The 19,407-nt window shown below is 33.4% G+C and overlaps 1 protein-coding gene and 1 long non-coding RNA gene across 10 annotated transcripts in view; both read left to right on the forward strand.

Annotated features, from left to right (window-relative positions):
* LOC134237857 (FERM domain-containing protein 4A-like) overlaps positions 1–13,012 on the forward strand; it is a 54,583-nt gene extending 41,571 nt beyond the window's left edge. For 6 of the 9 annotated variants that reach the window (XM_062720006.1, XM_062720002.1, XM_062720000.1 and 3 more), the window contains 8 exons: positions 2,814–2,950; positions 3,259–3,375; positions 3,770–3,916; positions 4,221–4,302; positions 8,084–8,145; positions 8,506–8,609; positions 8,953–10,290; positions 12,742–13,012. In XM_062720006.1, the coding sequence (XP_062575990.1) occupies positions 2,814–2,950; positions 3,259–3,375; positions 3,770–3,916; positions 4,221–4,302; positions 8,084–8,145; positions 8,506–8,609; positions 8,953–10,290; positions 12,742–12,949 (2,195 nt within the window). In that variant the 3' untranslated portion in view covers positions 12,950–13,012. The remainder of the gene's footprint in view (positions 1–2,813; positions 2,951–3,258; positions 3,376–3,769; positions 3,917–4,220; positions 4,303–8,083; positions 8,146–8,505; positions 8,610–8,952; positions 10,291–12,741) is intronic. The other 3 variants (XM_062720001.1, XM_062720008.1, XM_062720009.1) reach the window with 3 other exon arrangements.
* Positions 13,013–13,184: 172 nt separating this feature from the next.
* On the forward strand, positions 13,185–18,416 carry LOC134237859 (uncharacterized). Its single transcript, XR_009985887.1, has 3 exons — positions 13,185–14,031; positions 17,629–17,726; positions 17,905–18,416. It is a non-coding gene; the product is annotated as an uncharacterized LOC134237859 (long non-coding RNA).
* Positions 18,417–19,407: the final 991 nt, after the last annotated feature.

The raw sequence follows: 19,407 nt of genomic DNA on the forward strand, positions 1-19,407 counted from the left end.
CATTCAAATAAATGTTCACTAACAGTGGTAATTCTCTGTAACATTACATAGTATTTGGAGTACTCTATGTTTTTCAAATATCATTATCACTCTAAATTGTGGCCCTGTAAAATGTTTTCTGTCAAAACAAGTGGAAAACAAGTGTGTTAGCACCTAGTGATGTAACTCAGGTGTGATAAGTACTTCATTACACCTGATGCTGACCTGATGCCACAGAGTACTAAGTAAGTACTAATGGTACCAATGTCACCAGGGTCAATTTCCCCTGCTATCAGGTGACAAAACTTCAGGGAGGCACACTTATCTCTCACCTGAGACTGTGACCCCAGGAAATAATGAGCCCATTATCTACCTATTACCTACAACAATACAAACACACACAGGCCTGATTGACTTCTAATAGACTAAGATTGGGCCCATTAGATGAGAAAAGTGGCTCTAATGCCACACTTCTACCTGTGTACACAAACAATAGGTAATTGCTGTGTTGTCTTTGGGACTGGAGGCTGTGTTTCTGTTTATGGAGTTGTGTGTGTATATAAGCCCCCACTGGGTCCATGGCTGATCAGAGCTACCCCACAGCTTGGCATCTACTCTTCATTACCTGGGACGACTAATTAAGTCACAAAGGTCACTTTGTAGTTTGATAATTTGGAGATCTTGATTGTCTTATTGTGTGGCCTGCATGTTACCCCCTTCTTGAGTTTTGGTTGTCATTATGAAGAATAGTTCCTACATGATGGACAGAAGCATGATGTGTGTCGACAACTCAGGGTTTTATGATATGTCACTGTGTAAGTATATATCTTTGTCTATTGGTTTGTTTGTGAGGGGTGATTAGTGTTCAGGGTGATGACATCTCTAGACTGGATCATCAGTATTCTGACCAGCTCTAATAAGGGCTAAAAGGGTCCTTCAGTTGAATCATTGTCAACATGTATCATTTCTTTAAGAAGCAGTGCGATGTGCTCTGAATACTTATCATGTTCTACACTATTTAGACTTGTAGATTTATTTTAGTACTACAGAGTTTTTGTTCCATATTTTTTGTGAACAGCTTAAGTTATACATCATTTTGAGATTGAAATATTAAAAAGAAAAATATCATTTTATTTTATATTATTGAATTAATTTATATTAAATTCAAAATTAAAATTATTGCTTCAGACATGAGTTTTTTTTGCAAATTTTAAAAAATATTTTTGTGAACAACAGAAACTTTTGAGATTAAGAAAATTTATTTTTAAAAAAATCTATGTTGATTTCCTTTTAGATTTTTGAATTATTTTTTTTTTATCGTGAATAATATGAATAAAAATCACATATTTTGGGGATTGAAAAAAAAATTGAAAAGAAAAAGTTAGTACTAATTAAATTTTAAACCTGACCACACACATTCCCTATCTGATTGACCAAATTTTATTCTGACCTTAGGCCCAAACTAATGTTAAGTTTTAATGGATCTAAAATTCTTTAAAGCTTAGAAGAACTAATTTACTTCAAAGACAGAAATTGAATGGTAGATTTACTTTAATGGATGTTAACTTCCTAAATCCATTTCAAACAGATGTGTTTGAAGTCTTTAAGATAAAATCTTAATTGTTAAATTTCAACATAAGTGTAATGGGCTTGAAACCTGTTTCATAATCATATAGAACACAATATGTCATTTGTCATCCAATTATCAAAGGAACTGAAATTGTCACACCTGTTACAAGTAAAGGCAGTGTGTACCTGTAAAGTTACATGTTAATTAAATATTATACCTGTCCCCCAGGTGTCAATATGTTTGTCAATTAACACTGAGTTGATTATTAAAAATTAACTCCTTTATACCAGACAATTTAAGGGCATTAATACTTTTTAATTTCCATTTAAAAAAATGAGATTTTTTCTTTAATTTAAATTAGTATTTAAATATGTTGCTTTTATAAATTAGTTGTATTATATAATCTGCATTGATTTGAATGATACAAAATTGGGACAGGTAACAAAAAATAAAATAAACAAGAATCGGTTTTTCAAAATAGGATTTGAATTGTTTTATTACGGGTTTAACTTAATTAATACAGATTGTGTAATTTTAAACAAGTATAGCATTTTTAAAAATATGCAAAAGATGAAAATGAAGAAAAATATTATTTATACATAAAGAAAAAATTCGTACTTTTTTGGCCAAATTCATTTTCAAAGATAAATATTATCTGATGTTTTATAATAAACAATGTATGGTTTACCCCCAAATACATTGAGTTTATTCCAGTTCTAGACAGGAACCCACTTGATTTGTCTGGGAAATATTAGTCCCTCATAAAGTTTATTACACCCAACTCATAAAAAACAAAACAAATGGTGACTCCATGCTGAGTTCTGCTTATCCAACAAAGACTGGAGTTTTCTCTAGTAATGGTGTTTATCATAGGAAATAAAGGATCAAAGAAAAATTAGGTGCTTGTGTTAAACTGCTTAATAGAGATTAAAGGGAGATAACACTCCATCTGATTATTGTGTGAACCACAGTAGATATATATGTAGCAGACATGGAAATGAGATATTAAGATAGGAAAGTATTTGTAAACATAAGCAGGAAGCATTAGCAGTGCATGGAGCATTAAATTGTCATGTCATGGTGATAATTTGGAGGGTGATGACTCTAGTACAGCTCATGATTAAATAATTTATAGAAGCAAATTAACCCTTCAGGCTACTAGAAGAAGGTTTTTAAGAAGTATGTATAGGAGTTAGTATTTCAGAAGTAATTTACTTATAAATGTATGAACATGTTATTTATTTAACCTTTGTCCTTTTTTCAGTGAACTGTGACCCCAGTATCGAGGCTGTGAAGGCACAGAGAGAGATGTACACAGCACTGAAGGCCCGCAAGGAAGCCCTGGAGGAGGCAGTCAGCAAGAAGTTAGAGGAGCTCAAACAACTCTGTATACAGGAGGGGGTACGATAGCTTGTTTATTTATTTTATACACAGTTTTATTCACAAATAAAAGTGAATGGGATTGGGCAGCAGACAAAGCCTATGTTAGCCCTTTCCCTATCATCCACATCGTGTTGAAATGCTTAAACAGTCATATAATTTAAAAGTAAAATTTAATATGATAAATTTTATAATAAAGTCTGAAACAAGAAATAAAATTACATATTTCTTGAAAATGTTTATTTTTACTATTTATTTTGAAAATATGAATTCACAATTTTTATTCATTTCTTTTTTGAATTTGACTAATGTGTGAGCTTTGATTTTAGGAGCTGACCGGTTGTCTGCCCTTGGACTACCCCCAGCAGCCTGGGGAGCCCCTCCCCACCATCAGGAAGAGAGTGGGAACTGCCTTCTCACTGGCTTCCAAGGTTCCCGAGAGAAAGGTAAGGACATAAGAAATAAAGGGTCACAATCTCTCAACTCACTCATATAAAATGGCCATTATTGTCACAATGTATTGAGTCTTCAACATATTCAATAAAACTGTCTTCAAGAAAAATATATTTTCTAAAGTTAGAAAAAGAAATACATTTCTTCAAAAGTGAAAAAAAATTAATATATTCCACAAATGTGATAAGAAAGTAACCCATTTATATAATGAAGTTTAACCTGTTTTTTCCTGCCACATCAGTAACAGTGACAGTGGAGAAAATAAGAACCCAATTAAGTAAAAAAAAAACCAACTAATTTTAAAACTGCAAAATAGCATGTTAATGTTTACATAGATATATTTCAGCTTATTTTACTAGCTATTGATATGATATATTTTTATTGCAGACGGATGATGCCTTATCCACGCTAGAGTTGGAGTACGAGCTCCAGAAGCAGATCACCAACGCGGCCAAGAAACTGTCCTCAGACAAGTCCGTCAGCAAGTACGTCCGCAAGCAGCGACGCCAGTCCTTCCACAAGGCCCAGGCCAAGGTGGGTAGCTCATAATGACATATAGGGTAACTGTGAACATACTAAATTTGCACTCATGTGATGTGATGTGATGATAAGAATTTAAGTATTATTTTCGTGCAATAAAAAATATTCAAACAAGGTTTAAGTTAGAAAAGGCAAGTTTTCAATGATGAATTTGTTTTCATTGATTAAAAAAAACTAAAGTTGTAAAATTTTTAAACTATTTATAGGAAACTATATTTTAAAAAAATGGAAATGGTTGATAAAATGATTCTATTAGATTTGTTAATATGGTTAACTAATGACTTCTTTTGTGTTTCAGCTGAAGGAGATGGAGAAGAAACTGTCGGAGACCAAGGGGGACCCTAGTCACTTCCTGCCCTCGGGGGCACCATCTTACGATGGTATGTACAGTGTAGTTAATCAGAGCTTAGTAGACAAAGAGTGCAACTTAGATCAGTGTCTGTCTAACACTTTCTGTGACGACATGCTGCTAGCCGAGAAACGACGAGGGAAGCGTTCCGTGACCTCACGACTCTACAAGTCGTTCCGGGAGAGGTACTCTGTCAAGAGCCGTCTCAACAAATCCTACCTTGACAACCCCGACCGGTGTATCAACAACAACAGCATCCTAGAGGCCTCCTTCCTCAACAAGACCACGTGTGAAAACTACGGATCGTTGAATCGTTCCCTGCACCCTGTGATCGAGATTCCCAAGATGACCCCTGTGTTGAAAACTTCTGCGTCTTCGGGATCTACGAATTCCACCACTTCCACCGCATCGTCTGGATACCATTCTCTTCCCTCCCCCACCCGCGCCTCCTGGCAGTCTTACGAGTATGAGAGGATGTGTCACGAACTCACCCAGAAACCCAACGTGGAGAGTCAAGTCTAGGCGTCAGAGTTTATCCGGGATCCATCCCCCTTATTTATTGTGTGCTTTAGTGCGTCAGCTTTCTGTGTTAATTTATTTGTTGTTTTAACTCGAAACATGAAAATGTCTTTCCAATAGTGCCAAGGGAGTTAAGTGGCTTGTTTTCCGTTTCAAGGGAGATAACAGTGTTCAACATTAACAAAGCATTATATCAACTTCCCATGTATTCATTTGTGCATGTGTTTGTGTGTGTTGGGCTTACATGTAATCGCATATTTATGCTTTTTTGTGTATTTGCATCATTATCACTCATTTGCATATTATGACATGCAGGGACTTTACCATAAACTTTCAAAAATTGTCAATGTGATTGACAGAAACTTTGAAAAATTATGAAAAGTGATTGTCATGATATGTATTTCTAATTTCATTTTCATTTTGTTCAGCATTCATATTCACCTGAGTGTTTTGTTTTCCTTTTGATGCTTTGTTTTTATGTTATCTTCCTCTGTTATAAATCTCACTTATTCTCCCTGACAATTTTAACAATAAATGTTTTATCATTATTTTGTTTTACATGCTTTTCAGTTATTCACAGCTTGGCTTGGGCTTGCTTAGTCTTAGACACCACATATATCTTAGCTTTAGCAAATAATACTAAAAAGTCAAATTATATTGACACTGTCTCTGGCCAGTGACTTCACCATAGGACAGAAAACTAATATATCATTGAGTAATATGTAATTTAATGGGATATGAAAGTTGATTTGGGAAAAATCAAGGTAGTCCTCAGCATATGATTAAAAGATTCCTCAATAAAAAATTGATGAATCAAAGGGAACTTGAACAGAACAACACCACAATATAGCTTACATAACAACTTGAAAAGATAGTTATCCTGTATTTGGCAATATTTAATAAGTTTATGATAGGTACATTTTTCTGCACTTTAAGCATTCCAAACTAAAAAAAGTTTCATTTTGGGTTTTGTACCAATACTGGACACATTATTTTGTTTTAGTCATACAATTTGTGTTAATAGATAAACTTCCTCTACAGGCATCTTGCAAAAATTTCTCTCCTTAAAGAAAACAAATTAATAATGATTGAAAGCAATATTATTTCAAAATTCATTTGATTCGATCTAGAGAAACATTAAATATAAAAGTGACACAGATTAATTTCATTAGAAAAACAAAAAAGGTGTGTTGTACTAGAATCTAAGATAATTATATAGCAAGCATCATAAAGCTTAATTAAGCAAGTCAAGACAGCTTTAGTCTGAAAATGAAGATTTGGGGTGAAAATGCACAAGGATGGTAGGAATAATAAGGATAAAGAATTTGCAGAAGTGTTACTTGTAACAGATTCAATTCTCAACTCAGAAAACTATATTCATCTTTGTTAGAGTAGTTGTACGTATTTCTTGGATTGTTGATTAAATGGGATAGTTATTATAAGCATTTTCTTGAATTTGAAGATAAGAAACCTTTTCGAGATCAGTGGTGAGAAAACACAATATTTTTTGGCAATAATGAAGAAATAAATTAGTTTCCAAGTGGAAAAGAAAGGTGTGGGATTGGGGGTTGGGGTTGTATTAATATTGGCAGGGTTATTACATGAGAAATGAAAGAGAAGGAACCATTTTAAAAGTAAAAGGTAAGGGTGTCTTTGGTTCCTCCCCTGGTGGGCTCAAGGGGTCATATCAGAATGAAGGAGGTGATTGTTTTATTATGGTGGAGTGGATTCCCTGGTCCTCAGGTCTTTTGCACAACCCTGGTTACACAGGCAAAAGTGGCTCACATAAATTTTCTATGAATTTCATATGAATTCTCAGCATATGAGAAAGAGACAGAAAAAAAGACGTGAAATTTTTGTGATAACTGATTTTGCCATAATTTTCATGAGTTTTTACATGAATATCAAATGGCATAAATATCATGCAAAAAAACATTGTTACATGGTAGATCTATAAAAAATTACGTGAATATTACATAAATATCATACAAACTTTTTGGCATGAAAAAGTATATAGTTTTTACATGATTTTCATAATTTTCAAAGAAAAAAATAATCATTTGAAATATCATGTGAGCCACTTTTCCCTGTGTAGGCCTGGTGTAAAGAAGCTTAAAACGGATATTCTTTAGACTTTTTGGAAAATGTTGATTAGCTCTGCAGGTTTTTCAAACACACCTCATGTTTTCTTAGTGATTCTGATCAAGACACACTGAGCTTAGTGCAGATTTCAAAACATCTTATTAATTTCAAACATTTGAAGATATGATTATCTCAAAGTTCAAGGAAAATCTTCCACAGTTAATCAACCATTTAAGAAAACATAAAGTGGGTGGCTTGATCTTTTTAATGTTTGTTTAAAAAAAAATTCCACCTAATCAAACACTATGCACATTAGCTAGATAAAAATAGGCTCAAATTCTTCATAGTTCACAGCTCAGAGGTTTTTATTTCAAAGTTAAAATTCCATTTCAAAGTTAAAAAGATATGACCTGCAAAGATTAGAGACTGTAACAGACATCTTGGCATCTGATTTTATGGAGGAATGGATTGAAGAATCTGGAATGGATATTTAATGTCGGAATTAAAAAAAAAAAAATGAAGCACATAGGATAATCTGAAGCTTGGAAGTGGAGAGTATATGCATCAATAAGTGTCCATGAAGAGTCATTTTAAATGACATTTACGGCAAAATTGGATAAAAAGCTCTCACTGCTTTCCTAAAATTCACCTGGCATCGATCAGAAGTGAAATTAACCACACATATTGAAGGTTTTTGCCATTTTAAAATTTTTATAAAGAGCTTTGAATAAAAAGCTTGCAGTTCCTTCTCTCAGAATTATTGGAAACTCTCGGCTTCAACAGGAAGATGAATTATACCATTTTGAGTTTTGGAGAAGGATATTTGTGGAGTGAATTGACAAACTTTCTCTGCGGAGAACATTGTTGAATTTCTGTCGCAGTCCGAGGACAATTTGAATGTACATAAAATAAATGAGGAAATACTGTGGAACCAGGAAGGAAATGTACCATCGATCTTCTGACATGCCTACTTTTATGAGAGTGATTGACCGTCAATCTTGAAATCTTTTTCTCCTATTTCTCCTGTTGATTTATGCTTATTTTTCTTTGCACTCAATTAATTTGAATAACTTATTTTTACCATAAATTTACTGTGCTTATGGAATTTAAAGACAAAAGTAGTGTTTGTGTATGTAAAATCAATGTTAGATTTATAACATAAGAAATTGCTGGATTTTAGAAACTTGACGTGTGTATCTGTTGTATTGTAGGATCAAACTCGCGGCTGCAGGACACAACATCACCAGAACTACCACCCAGACGCAGAGCTGACGTATGTTTATACAAAATTTTAAATAAATTCTTTGATGTCACTTTCATAACAATTGAAGTGGCAAAATAAAAAAAAAAGATAAGTTTGAAAGAGGCACTTAACAAAAAAAATTTTTATTTTTTTAAATATTAAAAAAAGTCTTAGTGAAAAAATGTGTGTGAAATCTATAGTTCCAAAAGTGTAAGTTCTGTACTATGATTCAAAAGTAAGTAGAGTGAATCTTGTTATAAGAGAAAAAATGCAGTTTTATGTTTTACAGTTACCTAGTACCAGTATATTTTTTCTCCAAAGTTCTTTAAAAAACATTTTACTTATCAATAAATACTTGATATGAGAGAGATTTCTGTTTTTGCCTTTCAGCGCTCTTCTGGTGACGGCCCCAGACAGATCACAATCCAACGGTCAGCCACCACCCGGGAACTGTCCCCTACGTCCCCGCCCCCTCTCAGCCCCACCCTCAGCAGGTCAGTGGGGTCAGAATCTCATGATATTTTAAACCTTAAACTGATCATATAGTGTGATATCAAGAAAGTAAAATACCTCGTACATGTACTAATTTCCAATTTCTGTTTTGACTTAAATTTGTATATGGAAACACAGGTTGTATGTAAATTTTAATGAGGCTGTTACGCATAAAATTATTTCTAATTGATATTTTAAAAAAATGATTTTTAAAATCCTTGAACCTTAAAAAAATACAACCAAGTACTAATATTATTATTAGTCTAAGAAAATGAAATGGAATTGGACTTTCGGAAAAAGTATCATTTTCTGCATTAAAATTGATTTATTTTTTTTATGTTTTAGCCCCCAGTTGAATTCCCTGAGCCAAGCAAACACCTACAGGAACCAGATTTTCCCTCCCCCTCTCAGCAGTCGAAGTGCTTCGTCTGGCAGCAACATGTCCAGCCAATCAGAATACGAGAACGTGAAACGTTACGAGAAAGGAAGTCAGGACAGTGGTTTTAGCTCAAACAATAACATGTATAATCTAAACACTCAGCGGACTTCACATTACGAAAGTACTGATGAAATTAAGACTCCCACTAACCCTGATTTTAGTGACAATGTACTGACGGGTTATGGTAAATCTGACATGTCTCTTAAGTATGACGATTACCGCAAACCTATGTCTCAGGGACATTATGGGAGCTTAGAGCGGAATACACGCCGCCGAGATCGGTGGTCGTACAGAGATAGACAACTTAGTGATGGTGAAAGTAGTGTTTTAACTGACCTTGAACCTTCTAAATTTGGAAGCAAGAGGAATTCTCAATCAGAATATGACCTTGTGTCGTCTAGAAACAGTGTGATAGAGGTTCCAGTGAAACATGAGGAAACGGGGACACCGAAACACCAGCGTCATAAATCGGCTCCCTGGGAAGACTCCGCATTCACGGAACCTTCACCAATAATCACAAGTCCTGATCAACATGAAAACAGTTTTGAAAACCATTGTTATAGCCCTCGTTTACATGAGGGCTCTTTCTTTGGTAGTAAAGGACCAAGTTCTTTAAGTGACCAAAGTTTTTATCCTGGCAGCAGATCTGATTCTCCACAATATACCAAAAAGTCAAACGCAGTAGTGACTGTGACCAAAATTCAGCCTCATCGGAACGTGGAGGTGATTTCTAAACCTTTTGAAATGTCAGACTTTTACAAATACAGTGAAAAAATGCGTCGGCAGCGGTACATAGAACAGTATCAACAACAGCTGATTGGAGGATCTCGATGTAGCTCCCCCTCCCAGCAATCCACAGACTCAGGGGGAGAGAACTCCTTCTCAGGTTCAAACTCGTCTTTTGCTCATCCTGTTTCGTCTTCATTACACACGAGTCCTTCTCATTCTTTATCATCTGTTTCCTGTCGCCCCGGCCCGGGCTCGCCTGCGACCCGCAGGGGCTCTCCATTCCTGTCGCACAAGCGAGAGAACGACCAATCGTTTGAATCTCCCCAGCATGGGTCGCCTCGCTTTGAGGCTGTCAAAGAACATAGTTCTCACGTGCAATACTCCATGCAGACTCCAACGGGTACAAGAGTGTACAAATCTGTCCAAACTAAACACACCCATTATCAACCTTTGACCCCTCAAAAGTGTGACCCCCTAACACGAAACCAGGCCTCCACCCCCAGGACTCATCACAGGTGAGATAGAGAGAGCCTTGAGGGTTGTCATGGTTACTTCTCAGTCTGTTTACTGTTTCCATGGAGATATTTGATGTGTTTTTGTGTGATATCCTTAAATTGAAATTGATTTATCAAACCAATTAAATTCACTGTGTGGCACATGATTTGAACACAATTTTTTTTCTCCACGTTTGATTTAATTTTCACACGTTTTATGGCATTATTTTTTATTACTTGAATTTTATGATATTACCACTTTTTATAAGTTTGTTATATATTTTACAGGACTTAGAAATTTTAATTTTTGAAATTGACTGCTGGATAACTTTTCTCAAAAAAGGCATTCTTTATATCATTCATTTGTATATAGATAAATGTGTATCTTTACATTACATGCTGAAGTGAATGTTTTGTAAATGCAGATCATTTTAAGCAGTTTTATGTACAGTTTGCAATTTATTTTTTTTCTAATGTCTCAAATAAGAACATGAAAAGTATGATTGTTTATGGAAGTTCTTTATTTCTGAAATTTATTATTGTAGTGTACATTGTGTCTTACATGTATCGCTGTATGTAAGGGAAAGGGAGGTAACTTGATCATATGTGCTGATATTTTCAGAATATAAAGAAGGAGAGAAAGAGAGAGTGATCAATACTAGCCCCATGAAAAATAGTCAAAATCATCAAGTGAATAGATGTTTGTACATGTAAATGTAAGTTTATGAGGAAATGTCTATAGGAAATAATGAAGCAAAGAATAAAAAAGACAGAATTAAGTTTATAGTTGTAATTCTTGTTTTGTGCATGACACCAAAACATCCAGGAAACAGTGATAACATAGAACTTTGAAAGGTTTGGAACAAAAGAAGATTTTGACAGATCTGCAATAATAATCTTAGAAAGGAAAGATAAAGAAAGAATAAAGATTAAGAAATTGTCATTGATATTTATATAAATTCTGGCATGTACACTTTCTGTTTTATATAAAGCAGCATGTTTTGTGTTAAATACTTGTTTACAGAGCTATTTTAGAAAGAATGTGTTTGAAAATAATTTTTATCTTGAAAAAAAAAGTAGGTAAATTATTTTTTATGCATGAAAAAAAAAATACAATACTGTGATTTTAAATTGAAGCTTTGTTATGTTTAGCATGAATGCCATCAATAATAACCTTCACTGAATGCAATTTATTATTGTTATTTTATTTTCTTGTTTTTTAAATAACTCGCTGAATATATTCTTATGCAATGCTTACATTAATGCAGTTTTTTTTTTGGTGTTCATTATTTTTGAATGTGTTCAAAGCATGTATTTTTGCCACACTTGTTTATATATATTGTTGTTGCTATGTACACATCACTATCTCCATGGTAACAGTTGCTAGGCTGATGCATGCCCTACTAATCAGCATATATATCATATCTTAACATTTCATTGATATTCAGAAATTTCATGTCTGTGTGCTCTCTGTATGTAGTTTAGACAGTTGATTTATGCATGTTTTTTTTTTATCCCTGTTGGGGTCATGTGAGTCATTGAAGTGACATATTGCTATCTTTTTTTGGTGGTTCCCTCAATCTTTTTTCAGCTTTCCGTAGAAAGGCTACAGGCACAGATTCTGGGATTTTTTTTCAGGGTTGGGGGTGTCCACTTCAGTCAAAATGAAAAATTTAACCCAGATATTTCTTGAAATGCAAAAAAAAATATAAAACTTTCCCAAATGTGACAAACCTATTTATTAACCCTTAAAATTCTTAAGTAGAGAGGAACAGAATTTATGAATTTCATAGTATCTGCCTTCCCTATTCTTCTTAACCCATAGGTGTCAGAAGCAAATCGAAAGTGGGGGGAAATTGTGAATTTCATAGTATCTGCCTTCCCTATTCCCCTTAACCTGTGTTTTAGGTATGTTTGTTGTAAGTTTCAAATACATAATTCTACAAATCCAGAAAAAAATTGCAATTTTGTACCTAAGAAAACTTTCCATATGAAAAAAAAAGTTACTCAGGTTCCAGATGGAGTAAAATTGGTGATAAGAAGGGAAACATGATACTCAGGTGACTGTTAAGGACCAAGGGCTTTTTCATATTTCAATTTTTTCACTTATAATATATTCACTTTTGCATGCTTATAGTAAATTTTTTGAAAGGATTTATTTTGGACAACTTACAAAATAATTCCATTAATGTATTCCAGTTTGATAATGGTTTAATTATGGCCCATATTTATGATCTTAAAAAATAATAACTAATAAGTTGTTGATTAAATTTGAGTTTAAATTTTGAAAAAAAGTAATCAAATTCTTAACTACATTTGTAGAACACAGGCCCTGAAAAACCGGGGAAGGCCAAGGCAAAGTCATTTTTCCTACACAGTTTTTCAGCAGGATTTAAACAAACTGAAGGCCTATGCTATAAAATGGACGATCTGTTTGAATTATAATTAAATGTTTGAATAATTTGTTTTCAGCAGGCACCACAAAACGCAGATGGAAAGAAGTGGCGGTTTGAAATCGTATTCTCCTATCCGAGGAAATCCACAGGACCGGAAGTCGCCCAACGTTTCTATGGACGCCAGCTTTGCCTTCAGTAAGGATTCAGTAGCAGACGACTTCGGTGAGGAAATGATGGCGTGGATCGACAAAGAAGGAACCAATCAAAACCCGTCCTTTGTCTGAAGAATAAAACTTGGTTATTATTTATATTGATAGAATTAATAAATTTTTAATTTAAAAATGTCAGCTTATTTTTTGTTTAACAATCTAGTTTGGATGGAGTCAAAGATCTAGAGATTTTTAATTAGATTAGAACTTAATGAACTGCATAGGTACATTTACCAACTTTTGCTTAGGAAGATGGATGAACAAGACAGGCTAAGTGCTTATATATAGTGCGAAAATTACTTGGTCCATTTAAGGGTATTGTAGGAAACATGAATTAAATGACACTTTTAATCAGGAGCTCTGTAGTGTAGTGGTTAGCGTGTTTGTCTCAAAACAAAATGATACTCGGGATTTTAATTGCTACAGTAGTTGCAACGTAACAGTAACTGCAAGTAACTTACATGACTGACACGTTACACGAACAATTCTGCACGATAATAACTTCATGTTGCACAGAACTTGAATTTTCTGCAATGGCAATGCAACAGAAATAGGAAATAGAGACGACTATAAAGGGTCGGAGTTGGGTAAAATATACAGTGTGTCTAGAATTAGGGAGTGAAAAGTAGTTTATTGAAAAATGAACTCCCCAAGAGTGCGCAGAAAATTTTGCATAGTAAATTATATAAGGGAATTGATCTACATGTATGTAGCGTTATGGTCAAAGACTAATTATATAAAACAGTAAAGCTACATTTCAGCAGCTAAAATTATGTTTGAGGCCGGGGAAACAGGACATAATTATCTGCATGATGAAACTGATTATTTTTAAAAAAATTAAACTTAAAATCACTGAAACTTAAACATGAATTACTAGAGAAGACATTAGAACGGATGATCTTTATAGTAAATCTTATCACGTCGAAAAAGTTTGAAATATTTTGAAATTTAATTATTTTATTGCATTGGAAAGTGGCCGATTGGCTTTCAGCCAAGTAAATTTCCAAAGTTTTCGGAAATGAAGAAAATGAAAATAGGAATTTTTTTAAAGATTGAATTTTAAATATAGTCCATAATACGGGGAAGATGTAATGGTTGACAAGGATGAGTAAGGAAATATCCATGAATACAGACTAGTACTGTTCATTAATAGAACTGTGAGTATTTTCTTGTTATTTTGACACTTTGATATCTATCATATTGTGAAAAGGCGGAGGCGTTTATATACATGCCTATTTTTAGCTTGAGCTAAAATATACAATGTTTAAATACATAAAGGAGTCGTCATTACGTTGAAAGATGATCAATTTATACCGATTTTAATTAAAAGTTTAATATACATGTACTTTAAGAGAGTATCAAAAAGTTAGAAACTATAGGTATGAGCATGATAAGGTCAAGACTAAAAAAGTTCAGCAACTAATATATGCATGTGTATATAAATATAATTACACGTCATGTATGTCATTTTCCAGCAATCTGAAACGTAAACATTTGTTTTATTAGCTCACCTGAGCTGAAACTAAGTGATCTTTTCTGATCACACATCCGTCCTTCTGTGTGTTTGTAAACATATATTTTCAACTTTTCATCAATTATCAGAACCACTGGGCCAATTTTAACGAACTTTGTACATATGTACAAAGCATTCTTGAGTGAAAGAGAATTTAAAGTTTTAAGATCCAAGTCTCTTTACAAGGGGAGATAATCAAGAAAAGACAAAAAGGGTGGGGCCAATTAAAAAAAGCTCGAGAACCACTGGTTAAAATTCTTTTTCCCATTGTCATAAGTCATTATCATAAGTATTTGTATTAATTATTGTTCTCTACAAATTTATAAGTTTTATGAGAATATTTTTAGTCATTGTCATTGAAAAGCATAAAATTATGACAAGTGAAAGCATTTTGAGGTAGTGTAAATTATAAATAATTGACATCTTGACCCCTAGGGTAGGGCGGGGCCGCGATACGGAATTCAAGTTTAACATTGAAATACAGAGAAAAAAATCTTTAAAAATCATCTTCTCAAGAACCAATGGGCAAGGAAAGCTGAAACTTATGTGGACACTTCCTGAGGTAGTATAGTTCTAAATTATTAAAATCATAACCACGGGGGTGGAGGGGTGCTCCAAAAGAGAATCCATGTATTATATCAATTGAAAGGTATACTTATGGGAAAAAATGTAAAAATCTTTTCAAGAACCAATTGATCAGAAAAGCTTAGACTTATGTGGAAGAACTAACGACTAAGACCAACATTTAGTACTGCTTGTAAATTTTTTATTTACATAAAATTGAAAATGGTTTTAATCTTTTTAAAAGAAATCTAGAAAGATGTTTAACGACGTTCGATCCTGATATTTGATGTCTTAAACTTTTTTTGCCAAGTATATTTTTAGTTTCTACATACATAGCTTAATTAAAATTCAAATCAAAAAATGGGGGTCAATACGCTTCTTTTGGCGCTACAGTACATTTAATATGACCTTTTTGCACTGAAATTTGTGTCTTAATAAAAAATAAAATTTTTGACGTTTTCCCTCCAATATTTTTATCCAATTAAAGCATGAAATAAAATGAACTCTAAATTTGTTTAAAAAAAAACACTTCAAAAAATTGTGACTAAAAAAAAGTTTCAAATTGCTTCGCATAATCAATTATTTGACCTTTCTGCACTAATAAAAAGTTAATTTTCTGGCATTGAAAATTTAATAAGCAAGACAATTATTTTAAAGTCTTAGACTTTTTCGGATTTTAAGCAAATAGGTCAAATTTATCTTGAATATATAGAAAAGGACATCAAAAGTGGGGGTATATGATGTAAATTTTTAAATATTACCACAGAAGTGTCAATTTTATGTAAAAATGGACTCAATTTTCCCCCGGATTTTCAGAATATATTTACTATATTTGTCACACTTTGTTGATAGAATTCATAAGAAATAATTTGATAGATATTTCAGAACCAGCATAACACATTCCACTGCAAAAAACAGCTTTGTGTGCAACCAGGATGGAAAAATAGGAATCCAAAATTAACAGTACTATTATAGTTTAAAATGGAAAATCTGACCATTTTCGTCTAAAAAACTTTCCGCCACAAAATATAGTCCCTAGCTTAATTCTATTTGAATGGAATTTAATCGCATTTCTTTCATTGGATATAGTTAAATTTGCACTGTAGAATTCAGATTTAATGTTAGAACTTACAAATGATGCAGAATTTTATAAATAAAGGACCTGACCAAAATACGCTCAAAATCTCAGGATCGAACGTCCTTAAGAGCTCGCAATTTTAAAGAGAATAATCAATTTAGTAAAATTCTACAATCAATTCAGATCTGCAGCTACATGTATAATAAGTATTAAAAAGGTTATTTCTGATGAAGAACAACGGGGCCAAAGAAACTCAGGTGAGCGTTGTGGCTCATGTCCCTCTTGGTTTGGCTATTCCTTATCTGACAGCATCTTTCGATACTGACATAGTTTGTATATATCTGCAAAATATAGAAAAGACTTCATAAAAATGCCTTGAAAAATACAGTCTATAGAAAATATGCTTTATAAATTTTAAAAGTCAATTCATAATTTGACATTTTAAAAATATCCTTCCGCATACATACACTGTATTAATATTTTTCATCTGTACTTAAATATTCCATTTCATAATACTAGTAAAACTAGCCTCTAAACAGGAAGAAACGCAATACACATGTTTATCATTGAGAGTAGTCTAATTGTCTGCATGACGACGTCTGCTGGAGAAACAAGTTCGTTAAATCCAAGGGTACCTCTTAACTGCAAAACAAAATCGAAACGATAAAATCACACCATACTAAACGAAAACCAAACGAAACCAAACCGAGCAAGCAAATGTTTGTTTGTTGTTTATCATCCCTCTTGAATTTTTCATTCACATTGAGACGCCGCTGCTTGCACTACTATATGTAAGTCACAAACTTACTAAAATTTCCAATGTTTACTGACAAACTTATAGACAATTATAATGACAATTTGTTGTCTTTTACTAAAAAACTTACTGGCCCTTTTACTAGCTGCCAGTGCCGATAATTTAATGTTATTTTTTCTTAAATTGTTAACCCCATTTTTAAAAATATATTTTCCCATTTCCCTATCATGTCGAGTAGTAACAGGTCGACAGTGGATGCTCAGTCCTCCATGGCACCTGATCCTCTGCGATGCTTAAGAGGTTCGTGTTTGCATTGCTTCTGATTTGTATTTTAAGCTTGAATATACTATTCGTTATCAGTATCACCATATATTTCATAAAACAGTGATTGATATAAGTGTAATAGTACTTAAGGCTAACGTTTTCTCGTGCGTTTGTTTTCTTCTCTTGTACCGATAGTTTAAATTATGGTTTTGTTTTGTTAGAAGAGAGATCGAGGGTAAATTTGTTGCAATCATTCACACCCTTTAAAATACGAGTAGTTATTATTCGTACATAAATAATAAAAATCATTTCGAAATACATAAGCTATGAAAACGGTTGACCTTTGCATATCTCCAGAACTCTGGGACCAAGGAACATATATTTTTTAAAAGCAATATACCCTTGAAATCTTGACTCTATCCTGAGAAATAATTGGAATGTTCGGAAATTATTGAGACAATGTAGTATATTCCTATTTCTTTTTTTCTAATGCACCTCTTTCGGTAAAAAATTGAATATTATACTTTTGACAAACACTTAGAATTATTTAAAAGAAAAAAAAAATTATTTCTTCTTTTCAGTGGTATATTGATATGTCAATGGTACGAGTACCCAACACTGTCAAGAAATCAGGTGATGAAAACGCAACACTTGTGTTCTAACTCCCGTTGGACTCTAAGTAAGATAAAAATAATTTTTTTTATAGAGTTTATGTCTGAATAAAGACATGTACCTCTATATTTATTATCCAATTTTGTAGAAATTTGGCATATTTGTACTAGTATACATTTTCTCGAAACTTACATGTATCAACACAATTAGCTATTATGACAATTACTGCTATTTATTTGCTATAGAATAAATTGGCAGCATGTCAGGTAGGATTTCCATTGCTGGTAAAAATGAAACTTCTCCAGAAGAAATCACACCTCTTTCGATTTACAATACTACGAAACAATGCTTAAACACCACCGACTTGGCGAATTATACTAACGCAGATGGAATAGAAAATATTGCTGAAAGAAACTCGAGCTCAGAAATGGCTATGATGATAGCATTGGGAATTATTTTACCCATTGTTATATTTTCTTTGCTAACTGGAATATTGTTTTGGTGGAAGAAAAAAATGAACGCGTACATGTCTGAACAGAGGACCGTCGAGGAGGCACACGTCATAGATAGTAATGAGGGGGACATTCCTTCGAATGACCAACAAAATGTCGTTGATGAACACAACAAAATGATTTCTGGCAACGACGATTGAAATGCACATGCTAGTTCAAGCTTTTATCAACTTCTTACATATCATATCAATTAATTAGAAAAGTAGTAATTGAAAAGAAGGAAAAATACTCTCTTTCATTTATATTCGGAATCCTATTATAATTAACCCTCAATTCATAACATTAACACATGTCAGGGGCGGATCCAGCCATTTTTGAAAGGAGGGGTTCCAGAGTTGTGTACTTTTAACCCCCCCTTCCCCGCCTACACACTCTCAAGCAAAGATTTACACACACGTATGGAAAGATCTAAGATTGTGATAAGTAACATCTTTGTTTTAGGTCCCTTTTTCCTTTGAAAAGGTACCCCAGTCCAAAAAAAAAAAAAAATAAGAAACACATTTCAAAAACTACTGAAGCCTAAAAATTGAATGGATTTGCAGCATTTCCGAAGATTACAAAGAATTTTCTTTTAGAATTTGAAAAACTTTTTTGGGTAGGGGTGCGGTTGAGGTTTAAAATAAAGAGTTATACATGTTCGTTCCTTTGAAAGATATAAGCAAAAACAGTACATTAGATACCCAACACATGCAGCTAAAGATCGCAGGAATCCAATATCAAATTAAATTTCGCATGTTACATATCATATATAAGATATATAAAAATCAGTAGAATATTTTCTACCAGTCTCTCATAAAAAGGATAAGTGAAGGTGAATGGAGGAAACTAAATGTATGAGAATCTACCTATTCAATACATAAGTTAGATGTATAAATATTTATTCTCTGAAAATGTTTATCATCTCTCTTTCTCTCAACTTGGCAAAAAATAAAGGGGGGGTTCCAACCCCCGGAACCCCCCCCCCCTCTGGATCCGCCAATGCATGTTGAGAATACAGTTCCCTAAAATACCCAGAGGGGATGTGATGGTACATATTGTCGTTCTGTACATACTTTTGTCGGCGACAATAAATAATACCCACTCTTACTGCAATTACTGTCTCCATCGGTACATATTGTCGCCGAAATGAACCTGACTGAACACAGTGATATAGTGCTGGCAAGTAACGATGGGAACTTTACTTCGAAAGATCAATCAAAAATCGTTGATGAACACGGCAAAATGATTTGCTGTGGC

Source organism: Saccostrea cucullata, unplaced genomic scaffold (genome assembly GCF_032062105.1).
Source record: "Saccostrea cucullata isolate Sc308-1 unplaced genomic scaffold, CSIRO_AGI_Scuc_v1 ctg348, whole genome shotgun sequence".
Classification (NCBI taxonomy): Eukaryota; Metazoa; Mollusca; class Bivalvia; order Ostreida; family Ostreidae; genus Saccostrea; species Saccostrea cuccullata.